This window comes from Anolis carolinensis, chromosome 5 (genome assembly GCF_035594765.1).
Source record: "Anolis carolinensis isolate JA03-04 chromosome 5, rAnoCar3.1.pri, whole genome shotgun sequence".
NCBI lineage: Eukaryota > Metazoa > Chordata > Lepidosauria > Squamata > Dactyloidae > Anolis > Anolis carolinensis.
This window is the reverse complement of record NC_085845.1, coordinates 21,781,131-21,795,771: the sequence shown is the minus strand read 5'-3', so window position 1 is coordinate 21,795,771 and position 14,641 is coordinate 21,781,131. Positions and strand designations below refer to the sequence as shown.

The window sequence follows — 14,641 nt, the reverse complement described above, 5'->3', positions numbered from 1 at the left end:
GACTAAACTCTGATTGCTCAAGTCCCATTTTAGTAAAATGGTGTCTCTTATATAAAATTGAAAATCAAGGTTTGTTTTGGGGGGGGGGTATTGGGGAGGGGGATATTTTCAAGCCATGGATGGTTGAATCGATAGATGAAGAATCCATTGATACAGAGGGTTGACTCTTCTGTACACTAATTCCTATCTGTAAAACAAGAATAATGGAGTCTCTAAGGTGTGTAAACCACTATCTCTATTTTGAAACAAGTAAAGGGATATAACTGCTTATAACACCCTATACAATGCAATGCCACCTTTCAGCTTGACAGTGCACAAAGGGAACGGTTCAATTTAACATCCAATGTTACCCAACAGTAACCCCAGGAACTCTGGTATATTGACTCTCGTGAATCAATGTGGGAGTTTCTCCATGAATTCAGCTGTTTTATATTTAATAGAACATGACAGCTATAATTGTGGTTTGTACCAAAGCCCCAGAGTGCATAGTACTGATCAATACAAATAAAAAGGTACCTATAGATTGAATTTATACTCCTGTTCTACTGCTGGCTGAGTCCCCCCCCCCTTTAGTTTCAAAACTGATATTTAGGGTTAGGAAAGGGGTACTCAATGGCATGTCTAAAAAAGACACCCCTCAAAGGTCTTTTTAAAAGCCTCAGCTGTGAGCCACATTTGTTTGGGGCTTCCTACAGCTTGGAACAAAAATGCTTTTAGCACTTTTTGATGTTTGGCAAAAGAATAAATGAGAAAAGAAGGGGAAAAACAACTGCAACTCAGTCAATGTTCAAAATGTATTAAGGTAACAGAGCCACTGAAATATTCCATGTGACTCCCTAGCCAGTTCTATGCTATACATAGTCTAGAGTAAAAAGCTCAACACTGGGGAACAAATGAACATGCTCTTAATTATACAAGAGGTCCTACAATGACATTACAATGCCAATGCACTGGCACTCTGAGAACTTACATAATCAGCTTAGATGGATGGATAGGTAGATAGTAAATAGGAAAAGGCTAACAACTGGAAGGAACACTTCACCTCATACAGTTGTGCTCATACTTTGTAATTTAAGGAGGAGAGTCTTGTGTATGTTTCAACAATGGGAGGGTGTAACTCTTTTCTGATCAAGGTCAATTTAGCTTCCATTCACTTTCCAAGACAGTTAAAAAAAAGATGTCAAACTTTTAATTAGTCAAGAGGTTTGAGCGCTGGACTATGACTTGAGCCCTGAGTTGAAATTCCTCTGGACCATGGATACCTACTAGACAACTTTGGATAAATTAGACTCTATTAGTCTCAGAGGAAGGCAAAGGCCCTCTGAACAAATCTTGAAAATAGAATCTTGTAAGAGGATTGCCTTTGGCAATAGAAATGACTTGAAGACACATAGCAACCAACTTTTGATAGGCCACATGAGTAATCTATTCCCCTTTGGCTGGCAATTAAGTGCACCTAGTGGCTTCAATGCAAATCTGCTCAGAACATTAAGCTGAAATTTAAAAGAGCTGTTCAACAGGCTGAACCCTTTCCCCAAATTGCATTCAGCACTTTGGTGGCTCATTAAAAGTTAAAAGGGAAATTAATAGAAGAGTTGTCAAAATGGAAGCCACCAGCCATGACTGGAAAGAGCAGAAACAGCCTTTTCTAGTTTGCTTTGTTCAAGATTTGTCCACATGCAGCAATTGAAATGCAAGCACAGAAACAGATGACTCATCTGAAATTCAGAACAGAACCATTAGATGCACTAGACTGCTATCGTCATGTCAGAATGATACTACAAAGTGGCCATCAGAATTCCACCTTTCACTTCAAAATAAATGTTTCCAAACTTTGCAAATGCACTAGTTGCTGCATTCGAAACAAAAATATGCCATTGAAAAGAAAAGTCATCTAAATGTGTAGTACTGCCCTTCTTGTGATGTCAAAATAGAGACAGGACACACACACACACACACAAGCAATTTCAGGGAATAAACACTGCAAAGATATGTCAAATAGTTTGTCCATATGAAATTATATGAGTTTTAAAATTACTTGCAAGCAAGCCATTCCCAGAGCCTCAGTGATCCTTAGTATTGAAAGGACCCTTGGTATAACTGTGGAATGTTTTAAAAAAAACTTCAAATAAAGTAAGTATAATACTATGAATCAGCAAACATCAAACGACAATTTTTCCAAAATGTTACAAATACAGAAAATATCCCCAATGCTAAAGTGTACTTTCGCCATTTTTAAAAAGTCAATATATTTGTATTTTCCATTCCTGTGTACATTTGTGCATTTACACATGAATGCTAAATAACTGCTCAAAATGCTAGGGAAGTGCAATTTGTATTTTGAACGTGAAATATAGCCATACTGGTCTCTTCAGCTGTGAAAATGCTATTTAGATAAATCATTTATACTCTTACATTCCTGGCTGAAATTTAAAATTTGTTTAATCTTTTATGCCCTCTGTTCATTATATCTTCCCAACATAATCTCCAACAGAAGGTATGAATTCATGAATTTTTATTAGAGTGAAAACCAGTATTTTGTAGTCAGTAAAATGCACTGCAAGTAATCAGGGTCATTTATTTTCCATGTTTTTGTTCTTCAGACCACGGTCTAAGCATAGCTTGTTAATAAACTAAAAGTACATTATCAGAATACATTAGTAGTAATTTAGAAAAGGCCACATACATGACCGTTTCTATTTGAATGTAGAATACTCAAATCCACATTTCTGCATATAATTACAACTCAAGCATAAATATAATTGTGAAGTAAATTCAAAGAAGTTCAGAAAGTTTTAATTTTCTAGCAAAAAAACAAAACAAACTTGGAACAAAATATCTTATGCCGTAATCCAAACCATTCGATGGTATAGATCACAAAGAAAGATTAGCAGCAATGTGGACTTGAACCAGTGCAAGACAACAAACGATGGCATCAAAGGAGCACAACAAAATACCATTTTAGATTAATTATACCATATTGTTGGAGCTGCCACTATATTATGCACTACTGTGAAACTCAGATGTAGGTCAAAACGAGGGATGCGACAAGGACTGGGCAGTGAAGCAACAACATGACCCCAATTCTTTCCCTGTCAACAGCTGGCAAATGCTGAGTAAGTACCTTGCCTTGGTTAGCCATAGCCAGCACACAGAAGGGCAAATGAGTCCTTGAAGACTGGCTGGAGCTAAGCAAAGATGAACAGAAAGTGGCAGACAATAGTGATCAAAGTGGTATATCCCAAAGATGAAAATGGGCAAAATTTGCCAAGAGATTACCACCAAAGAGCAGGTAAATAACAGTAACAGGCAATCAGTAGGTCTTTAGTTGCCACCAGGTGTGAGACAATCTGATCACAAAACTTCCAGAATAAAACAGAATCTTAAGTAGCAATCTACTCCTTACTTTTTTTCTTTCAATGAATAAACTACTCCCACTTTATTACTACTATACTGCTACGACTATTATTATTCATTTGATTAGTACTTCAACCACCTTTATAGTAATTCAAAGTGACTAACTTTGTTTAAATCATAAATGACAAGTATCTAAAATCAGTAATAAATGCTAGCTTTAAAAAGGCCAATAAAAGTAACATAAACTAGTAGCATGACCTCATAATGTGGATCACTCTCAAGATTGATAGCAAGAAAAAAGGAATGAATAGGTAATCTTTGGCAATAGGTAAGGGGTCCACTTGAAAAGCTCAAGCTGCCTGCTCAGGCTATGTCAAGAGTCAGACGCCAATTAGCGAACAAAAATAGAGTTTATTCAGCAGATAAGCCAAAAGGTAATGTTAACACAGAAAAGAACCTTGAAACACTTCACTATCAGTGCTTCAAGAGTAGTTCAAACAAAAATATAACTCAGCAACACAAGCAGGTAAAAACAAAGCTAAACAAACTTAGTGCAAACTGCACTTTCTGAGTCCAAGCCCTGCCAGCCGGCTCTGTAGTTTTCAAAGGAACAGTTCCCAAAAGAAAACACCAAATTGGTCAGGAAACAAACAAACAAACTAAGAATGCAGTAGACTGCTTCCACAATGTGGATAAAGCCGAAGGCTCCAAAAGGATGGTGAAAAGACGTCGTCCGGGATTCCAAGGTCAGGTCAGGAGATAACAGCGGTGTCCAAAGAGCAAGCCAGGAGTCAAAGCCGATAGTAATCACAGGACGAAGGCAGTAGCAAGGTCAAATTCCGATCCAAGGTCTGAAGAGGGTGCAGTCATCCAAAACAGGTCCACGATAAGACACAGCGAGAGCCAAGCTAGGTGATAACAGCAGATTCAAATCATAGTCCAAGTCCAGTCTTCATGGAAACACAGAGATCCCAATGGCGCCTCAGCAACACTTTGCCACACGCAAAGTGCAGTGGCCAAACATTCCCATTTTATTCCTTTTCCTCCTGGGTGACCAAACACTCACACCCAAACACCAGGTGTCCCAAATCTACTCAGAGTCTGAGCTCCATACAGCTAGAGCTCGTGAATCTGGAGTACCTAGCAATTCGTCGGAGTCCCAATCATCCTGCCCACACTTAGCCCCATGAACACTTAAAGAACCATCCTCCCTTCTCCAAGCATCCCAATTGGGATCAGCTCCTGCAGAAACCCCAGGTTCAGAAGTATCCATAGACCCCAAATCCCCAGACATCTCCGGTGGCTGTGCCCATTCAGTGCCCGCTTCCCCAGCCACCACCTGTTCCTCAGCATCCATCTCCCCATCTGAATCTTCCTCAGAAGATCCCCCATATAGCTCTCTAAGTCGCTTCCTGCGCAACTCCTCCAGTGAACCCTCATCACGAGGGTTTTTTCTTCCTCTTCGAATTCCATCCCCATCAACCATAATCCCCGAAGGCGCAGTCACAACAGGCTATTTGTCCTGCTTGGTTGCTCAGTCTAAAGATAACAATGACTTAGCACAATAATTCATTTGCATTGGATTAAAGACAAGGCCTTTAGTCCTAATGGAATCACATGAGTTGTTTTGGATCAGAGTTTTATTTATATCCCGCCACCATCTCCCCTATGGGGACTCGGGGCGGCTTACATGGGGCCATGCCCAGACACCATACAATATAACAAAATAAACAGCAAATCATAACACAATATAACAGTACAAAATCATCGTATATATATTACAACCCAAATCGGAGAAAGCAATGAAAACCAGGGCAGGCCACATGAACACTTAATTAAAACTCGGGAGAGAGAGACATAGGAACAAGGGGAAACAGGGAAATAAAATGGTAAAGCAGTCTAAAGGATAAAGGATAAAATCCAAGGGGAATAGCCAGAGTAATATATTACATTTACTCCCCAAAGGCACATCGGAAAAGCCATGTTTTTAGATCTTTCTTAAAGGCTAACAAGGTGGGGGATTGCTATGAACCAATCAGTCAGTGAATCAAATGGACCAATGATCTGACTTGTCATAGCTTTCTATGTAATGTTTAGAAGCTGTTTCTGGTGCTTAACTAAAATATGCTGTTTTATACTTTCCACCCATTAGTCTACTAGTGTCATTTGAAGCAACAGGAGTAGTAGTTCATTCAATTTTCCCTGACAGCTCTTCATATATATGTGGACAAGACAGTTATCATGTCTCTCCTTGTTCTTCATTATCCGACCACTCTTCCCATCCTTCCAGAGTGGTGCCAAGGTAATTAACCACTCAGAGGTCAAAGTAACTTGTTTTCTATATTGTTCTGTCCTGTAAGGAGTGCCCATAACAAGGCTATAATGAAAGATGGCATGCAACACTCAAACAAGGTCCAACTGTTGGAACAAGGACTCGTTACTTAGAATGACAAGTTATCCTCTGGAATGGTGCTATTTGTAAACAGCAGGCAAAACATGCATGGCATGAGGCCCACACTCGTCAAGCCTCCTTCCAAAAAAAGCATGGATTTACAAAATACACAAGATGGAAAATCCACTTCAACCCCCCTCCCCAGCTTTTCTCTTAATGCAATTGCCACGACAAGTGAATAAAAATAACTTGGTTTTTTATATGGGACATGCTGAGAAAAGTGAAGGGGGATTAAGAACCCCAATATTTGCATACTTATTATAAAAATGTGGAAGGGCGCCATACAGAGGCAATTATTTATATATATATATGTTCTGTGTAATCATAACTACAATATTCTCATCTTCATTTGGATGAACTTCTTGTTCCACCATAGCCTCTTATAGAATTGTGTTTTGTAATACCAATGTATTTGAATAATCAATATGCATGAAAGGATAGTCACACTTGTCCAAATTATGCTAGATGCAAGGCCTGAGCTAATTAAAATTTTGTGTCCCTTCTTCTGTGACTTTACTCAAATTAAAGAACGTTATTAGTGTCCCTCTCACTTTTCCTAGCAATTCTTGTGCGGCTATCATTAAGGCACCCTTAGGAACAATTTCCACTCATTGATTTGTGCTTTGTTCTACAATCAGTATTACCATTTTGTCTATAATGCTACAGTATCCACTTAGTTGATGTAGCTGGAATTCACTGTATTAAATAGTTTTTTGTTTCTCTGCACACATCAGTACAATGAATGCTTTGCATAAAAGAATGGCAATGTATCGTGAAATATTTTGAAATAAATTATAATACCACCAGAGGTAGTAAGTAATATTAACTGGGGAATGCAAAACTCCCTTGCTGCAACAATTCTAGTGGCCATGTATCAATTTCTGAAAGAGAAGAGAGAAAGAACAGAATTATTCTTTCCCATGGCACTTAGTTATGGTCAATGACAGTATCATTGGTTACCTTGGTAGATTTTAAAGTGAGCCACATGGGAAAAGGCTGTTTCTACTGTATATTTAGCTAAGCTATTTGGGGATTTATAGTCTAGCTAACATCTTGCATTCTAATCAGAAGAGAACAGGAAACTGGTGAAGATACTACAAACATTCTTTGTCTCATCCCAATTTTATGAAGTGTCTCTTTCAATGCTAGTAGAAGCTTATAAATATATTTCAGCTGTGATGTTGTGTTGAGAGTATTGGAGAAATCTGGTTTCAAGATGCTGAAGATGTAGTGAAGGTTGTTGTATTCATTACTTTTGCACTCCTCAGTTAACTATCTGGCTGCAGCTTATTTAACCAGCTGAAGTTTCTAAACATGCTTCAAAGAAAGCTGCACATAACCATGTTACAAATAAGCAAAGAACACAACTCACCAACCAGATCGTCACTGAACTGTTTTACACAAAGCTCAGCCATAATGGATCACTACAAGAAAGAACTTCCACAAACCCCGCATTTAGACACTTTCCTTTTTACATTAGCAGGAATCCTCCATTTCTACGTAATGATTTGTTCCAACATGTCAAAAGCAAACTGGGGCCTATTTTCTGACCTGCTGACAAAAGATAAATCAAATGGCCCACGGCTCTTTTGGGTTTAGCTATTAATAATGTTCTATTTTGGTTAGTACAATGTTTCTAACAAGCTCCTTATAGTTTCATCTGGGGCTGAGGAGAATGGGGAGACAGGAAAGAGTTTCCCCTGCTCATCCTCCATAGGATTGTTCTGTTTTTAACCATAAAGCAACCATTGCAGAAAATGTGAAAGTCCATTATCTTGTTAGTTTGCCATTGATGGAGGACAATATCACCAGCATAAAGACTTTGTTAGGATTGTATTCAGGAGTTTAAGATTTATTGATTTATGATGTTATTTAGTAACTTGTATTCAAAATGTAGCTCATGAAAAATGGGGGAAACATGGCATTACTCTGGAGCCAAAAAGGCTCTCAGAGCAGTTGACAAATATCAATAGTAAATCCCTGTTGTTGGTTTTATGGCCTTTGAGAAGTTTGTTGTTGATGGCTACTTCCAGCCATGCTCCCTATTAGCAATGCTGACTATAAGACTGCTACAAGTTGCACTTCAATATTATCTGCAAGGTGATTCCTATTTCTGGTTCAAAAATCTAAAAGACATGACACAAGGAGACTGGGATGAGAGATTAAAAAATCAATGTAAAATTTGTTAAATTACAGTCATTTTTATTACTAGCTGAAGTAGAAATACTGGCTCAAAAGAACATGAATCATATTCTGAATAGTGGCCTGATACAATAGATACCCTCTAGATAACAACTAAGTAGTGCCAGAGTATTTTTATATTTTGCCAGCAACATGCCAAGTTAATCTGCTGCAACAAAAACTAAGTACAGTAGAGTCTCACTTATCCAAGCTAAACGGGCCGGCAGAAGCTTGGATAAGCGAATATCTTGGATAATAAGGAGGGACTAAGGAAAAGCCTATTAAACATTAAACATCAAATTAGGTTATGATTTTACAAATTAAGCACCAAAACATCATGTTATACAACAAATTGGACAGAAAAAGTAATTCAATACGCAGTAATGTTATGTTGTAATTATTGTATTTACGAATTTAGCACCAAAATATCACGATATATTGAAAATATTGACTACAAAAATGGCTTGGGTCTGCTTTCCAGCAAATCGATAGATGGGAGAAAGCTGTTATTGGGTTGCTTTTGGCACGCAGTTGGTTTGTTCAGAAGGCTGAGGAAGAAGGCAATGAATGAGTAAAGCCTGCTTCAGGTGATCCCATGCCAGGCTGATCCTTTGCTCTTGCTCCTTTCCCCTTTCAATGCAATTTAAATAGGCTCTAGATGAAATCCAGTGGCCCTTAATCAACCCAATTCTCTCTGTCTGGTCTCATTATGCTTTGGCTGGTCTTGATCAACTGCCATGAGAATTACATGTGATCATTGTAGCAAATGATAGGCTTATGATGCACTGGGTGAAACCATCTAAATTGTTTAAGATTTGGTTTAAGAAAGAACCAAAACATCAAGAACTGTTGTATATCGCTTGTATTTCTTAAAATAAGTGCCTGTTTTCTCATTTCCTTAACTCTAGACAAAGAGATGTTGTGTTATTTCCACCTGTGCATTGTCTCAGCCAGAATTCATAAATGATACAATGATGGCAAAAAAGGCTTTTCATTCAGCCAAATGTATCATCCAGTTACATAAATTTTATATCATCTTGAAATTATCAATGGGATGAATCAATTTCAATCCAAATTCTTTGACATAATTGGAGTAGATCTGTTATTGCAAGTTAAAAGATGAGCTTGAAGGATTTTAGCCCTAGGGATTACAGCAAACAAGTCATGAATTTCAGCTAGTTAACAAACCAGATGATGAAACTGCAGTGGGCAGTCTTTTTTTTAATGATTCAAAAAATCATTCCAAATTTCCCTGCAAAAGGGAAACTGCAGGTTATTCAAAAAGGAGTACAGAGATGTTTATTATTCCCTGCTCGTGTGTAGAAAAAAAAAGAGAACGAGGGAATCACAAAAGCCCAGGGCTTTACTACACATCACTTATACCAGGCTTCTAAACCAAATTAGCTGAAATAGTTTCTGTCCATTTTTGTTCATCTCCCAGATATCATTATGATAAGGCTTTTATGTTAGAGAAATCAAATCTTTATACAAACATGAGTCAATCTGATATTCTTCCCCCATTTGTGTCTGTCTGTCTGAACATGGAGATGCCTTTCTGTGTTGTTATTAGACCTCCAGCATGCAATATTGGTGAGATTGATTATTCTTAATGTTTCAAACACTTCTATGGACAAAATACTACTTGTCAATAGTGAGTCAAAAGATATCAGCATGCAAACAGGTTTTTAAAGGTAATTAAAATCTATATCAAAAAGCAATTTAATGCACCATGGTACATTCTTATAAGAAAGATGTAAAATACAAATTGAGTCAGTAGGGTATAGTGGTTTGAGAATTGGGCCACGATCAGGGCTTGAATCTCTGCTCAGCCATGAAATCATATAAAAACCTGTAACTGTATACTTTCACTAAACCAAACATACGCCACAGACCTACTCTCTCCCCAAACTAATTCTTTAGCATACATTAGTCATAAAAAATATAGCTCTTTTTAACGGGATTTAGAATTTGAAAATTTCTGAAGACACTTTCAACAGATCTGAATGTCACACTGAAGTTACTATTCAGTCAAAGGAAGACACTGAGCTTTGGACTGAAGCAACTCATGACCTATTCCCTAAACATCCCTCCTTTCCTGAAAAGAAATTCCACAAGGAGAGAAGGTTCCTCCTCAGTGGAAGGATGGAAGCAGCAGGACTTTCTACATATTACGAACCATGCATGTTTGTTTAGGTGTCTTCAAGTCACCTGTTGACTTATGTATTTTTCAAAGGGTTTTTTTAAACAAGGGATGCCCAGAGGTGGGTTTGTTGGTTATTTTTTCTGAAATAGAGCCATCTGAGTACCCTGCTGACCCTGTTCAGTTTCCAAGATCAGACAGATGCCTTTAGGTCAGTGGTTCTCAATCTGTGAGTCCCCAGGTGTTTTGGCCTACAACTCCCAGAAATCTCAGCTAGTTTACCAGCTGTTAGGATTTCTGGGAGTTGAAGGCCAAAACATCTGGGGACCCACAGGTTGAGAAGCATTGGTTTAGATCGAGGCCTGCCTTCAGTAGCTATTTACCAACAGATGGAAGGAAAGCAGAAAGAAACTTGGCTTAATATCCCAGTAAAGAGAGCAGCAATGTGTTCCAATCAAATATGTCTGAAGATACTGGGACTCAAATAAAGGTCTTTTCTACAGAACTTAAAACCTGACTAGTCTCATGTGGGGAACCATATACATACAACTGTGATCTCACTGATTCAGAATCAATACTTAGGATAGTTAATTTTATTTTCAGCCACTATTATTTATTCACACAGATTAAAACCTTACACACAAACTTGGAAGTGAAACCCAGGTAGAGAACCACTGCTTTAGGTATTCAGGCCCCATATCAGATTTATACACACATATAGTGATTATAGGGGCTTCTGGTGGCACAGTGTGTTAAAGCACTGAGCTGCTGAACAGTGGAACTCTCTCCCCCAGACTGTGGTGGAGGCTTTTAAGCAGAGGCTGGATGGCCTTCTGTCGGGGGTGCTTTGAATGTGATTTCCTGCTTCTTAGAAGGGGTTGGACTAGATGGCCCATGCGGTCTCTTCCATCTCTACTATTCTATGATTCTATGCGGACCAAAAGTTCTCAGGTTCAAATCCTGGGAGTGGAATGAGCGCCCGCTGTTAGCCCCAGCTCCTGCCAACCTAGCAGTTTGAAAACATGCAAATGTGAATAGATCAATAGGTACTGCTCCGGCGGGAAGGTAACGACACTCCATGACAGCCACATGACCTTGGAGGTGTCTATGGACAACGCCGGCTCTTCGGATTAGAAATGGAGATGAGCACCAACCCCCTGAGTCAGTCACGACTGGACTTAACATCAGGGGAAACCTTTACCTAATGTAGTGATTGAGAGCACTAGTCAAGCACCAGGAAGCTGGAAAAAACAAATCCCAATATGGGTCGGGTGGTAGATTAGGAGGACAGTGTGGGTGTCTGAACATGTGTAAGTCAAGAAGAACGTAACAGATCATGGTTACAGTCCTGTACTTGAGACCAAACCCTATGATGCTCAACTGGACTGAGCTCTCAACAGAAATATAGATGACAGCACTACTTTAGATGCACATGTTTTCCCGTCTAGACTAGTGCTGCTTCCAATTGTTGGTCCTACAGGTGTTTGAGACTTCAGCTCCCAGAAGCTGCTTCAACCTTGGATGAGTGTAAGGAATACTAGGAGCTGACATCCAAAACATCTGGGGGAGCGGGTTGCTGTGAGTTTTCTGGGGTGTATGGCCATGTTCCAGAGCATTCTCTCCTGCCGTTTCGCCTGCAAGAGGGCTGGATAAGGGTGCTGCAAAAGTTCCAGTCTAGACCGGGGCGTGGGTAAACTTTTGGCCCTCCACCCGGAGGGCCAAAAGTTTACCCACGCCTGCCATAGCGTTACATAGCCTGGAGCCAGGGCAGCGACGGAGAGGTCAATCCGTATTCCCTGGACAGTGCTCCTCGCTTTCCTCCCTCGCCCTGGCTCGCCTCCCCCAAGGGCCACGGAGCCCACCTTCAGCCTGGCCTCTTTCTCACCTGCTGGGGCCCCTCCGAGGCGTTGGCCATGCCGTTGTCCGGGCGCCAAAGGGATCCTTGCGCTCCCGCTCGCCTCCGCCTCACTCTTCGCCCGACTTCATTGCCTCCGGGCGGGTCCCAACTCCTTCGTCTTCCTGGAGGAGAGAAGCAGCCCTGAGCCTCCTTTGGCTTCGCTTTCGGACTTCCCGCCCCGACGGAGAGGAGGCGTTGTGTCCGCCCAGCCGCCCAGGACGGGCTATATAACCTCGCCGGCGCGCCTGGCTCATCCTGATCAATGAGTCCAGCAAGAGCGCGCACGCGTACTCGCTCTCTCTGGGGCTGCCTGCGGGATATTCCCCCCCCCCTTCCCCTCCTCACCAGGAAAGTGAAGGAAGGCAAAGGCAGAAGGGACCCAGGGAGGTCATCCCGCTTTCCCTAAGCCACACACACGCCCCGTCCCTTCCCCCGCCGCCCCGACACATTTTGCGCATCCGGACAGAGTTGGGGTGTTACGCACCGTGATCCAAGTGGCTGAGACACCAGCTTCAGGCGAAGGAAGGAAGCCAGCGCGTCAAGGGATGAGATGCGAGGCTACTTGTCTGCCTGCTGCCGCCGAGCTTCCCTTTTAAAACACCAGCCCAATCGGAGGGAACCCCAAAGGCCGTCCAGACTGACCCTCTCTGCATCACTTAGCACCCTGACTTCATTCAAAGGCGTCTATGAAAAACAATCCAAAGTAGACCATGGGTAGATTGCATGCAGTTTGACCCCAATTGAACTGCCATGGCTCAAGGCTATGGGATCCTAGATGTTGTCCTTGTTGGAAAATAGCAACCTTCTGCAAGGCTCCTATACCGGTTATACTGGGGCCGGGCTGTGGCGCAGGCTGGTGAGCAGCCTGCTGCAATAAATGACTCTGACCATGAGGTCATGAGTTCGAGGCCAGCCTGTGGCGGGGGTGAGTACCCATCAATTAAAAAATAAAAAATAGCCCCTGCTCGTTGCTGACCTAGCAACCTGGAAGATAGTTGCATCTATCAAGTAGGAAATAAGGTACCACTTATAAAGTGGGAAGGGGAGGGAAATTTAACTAATTTACGACGTTGGAATGAGGAAGTGCCGTCACAGTGGATAATGAAGGTATTTAGGATGGAAACAGTGTTCGAGCTCTTTCACAATGAAACTCCATTTTAAAATGCATTTGAATCAAAAGTCAAGTCAGTTGGAAGTTAGACATGGGTTGATGTCAATTAGAGTGGGAGTATAGTCAGTATGGTGCAATGAGATGTTCAGTTAATATATGAGTCTGTTTGTAGCAGAAGAATAGTCCGTTTTGATATATAATTCAGTTAACATGAAACCAATAAGCAATGCACCTGTATGCTAAATACATGAAGTTTGTAAGTAAATCAACAAGTAAATTACAATCAAAGTAAATCTTTTAATGAAGACTACTTATTTTTTTGGTCTCTTGAGAGCATGATTTAAAACCAATATATTTTAGATATATTTGCAGGCAACTGAAATAACACTTCTGCTATATATTTTGTGCATTGGTATATCTTTGTTCCTAACAGTTCAGAGAGATAACCATGTATATCAGTCTAATGGCTGAGAAACCTGAATTGCCGTGCATGAATACTAGTGGATATTACCACTAAGGAGAAGATTCACTCAAGTTAGTTTTTCGTTCCTCTCATTACTTTACTCATTACTTTACAAAAAAGGGCACGATCTCTAACAAGGTCATGCCTTTCCAAAAGGTTATGATTATTCCAAATAGTGTGAATACCAATTAATCTCTAAAAGGGTCACACTTCCAAAAAGCCTGTGGAGATTCCTGGTTTTCCCAATAGTACTTTGGTGAGGCACAGAAGGCTAAAGGCCTTGTAAAACTACAGCTCCCAGGAATCCATAGTCTTTAGCCATGGCAGTACAAGTTGGGTCCAACTGCATTCATACCACACTGTAGATGCACCCCTTGTTGTTTGAATCTATCAGTTTGTGTTCTTCCTTCTGCTCACTCACTCTTTGCTGATAGGCTTTAAATATTTGATGGTTGTCTGTTCTGGCCTAGCAAAGGTTGGACTGGATGGCTCTTGTGGTCCCTCCCAACTCCACGATTTGTATGGTTACTTTACCAGCCCTTAGTCTTCGTTTTAGTTCAGGCTAAAAGGGGAGCAAGTGTAGTGCAGGTGTTTTAGCATCGGACTATTATGGCACTGGAGATTATTGTTTGAACCCCAGCTCAGACATGGAAATGCATGGGGTGACTTTGGGAAAGACAAACACTCTCAGCCTCAGGAGAAGGCCAAGGACAAACTCTGAACAATTTCTGCTAATAGAAGCCAGTGATAGGTTTGCCTTATATTCACTGTAAGTCATAAATGCCTTGAAGACACAAAGAACCCATAAAAACGTGTCCACCTCCTGCACCCATTTCTTCTAAGATTTGGCTTCCAGCTATTGTTGTCCTCTTCTGGACATGTTTCTGCTTGTTAGCATGCTTCTTTAGCTGTGTCCAGAACTGGACATAGTATTTCAGATTATTCTGGACAATGAATCATAAAGTGGTCCCCAAAAGCACCAAACTCTGTCTCATATTGGAGGCTAAGCAAAGTCAGTGTGGTTACTACTTGGATGAGAG

The 14,641-nt window shown here is 40.7% G+C and overlaps 1 protein-coding gene across 2 annotated transcripts in view; it reads right to left on the bottom strand.

The window, feature by feature from the left end:
• The window catches only part of LOC100553182 (melanopsin), a 46,804-nt gene extending 34,209 nt beyond the window's left edge, over positions 1-12,595 (bottom strand). Inside the window, exons 1-2 of one of the 2 annotated variants that reach the window (XM_008111055.2) lie at positions 12,512-12,595; positions 12,016-12,149 (exon numbers count right to left, since the gene is read on the bottom strand). In XM_008111055.2, the coding sequence (XP_008109262.1) occupies positions 12,016-12,045 (30 nt within the window). In that variant the 5' untranslated portion in view covers positions 12,046-12,149; positions 12,512-12,595. Of the gene's footprint in view, positions 1-12,015; positions 12,310-12,511 lie in introns of those variants that run through there. The other variant, XM_062982165.1, reaches the window with a different exon arrangement.
• Positions 12,596-14,641: the final 2,046 nt, after the last annotated feature.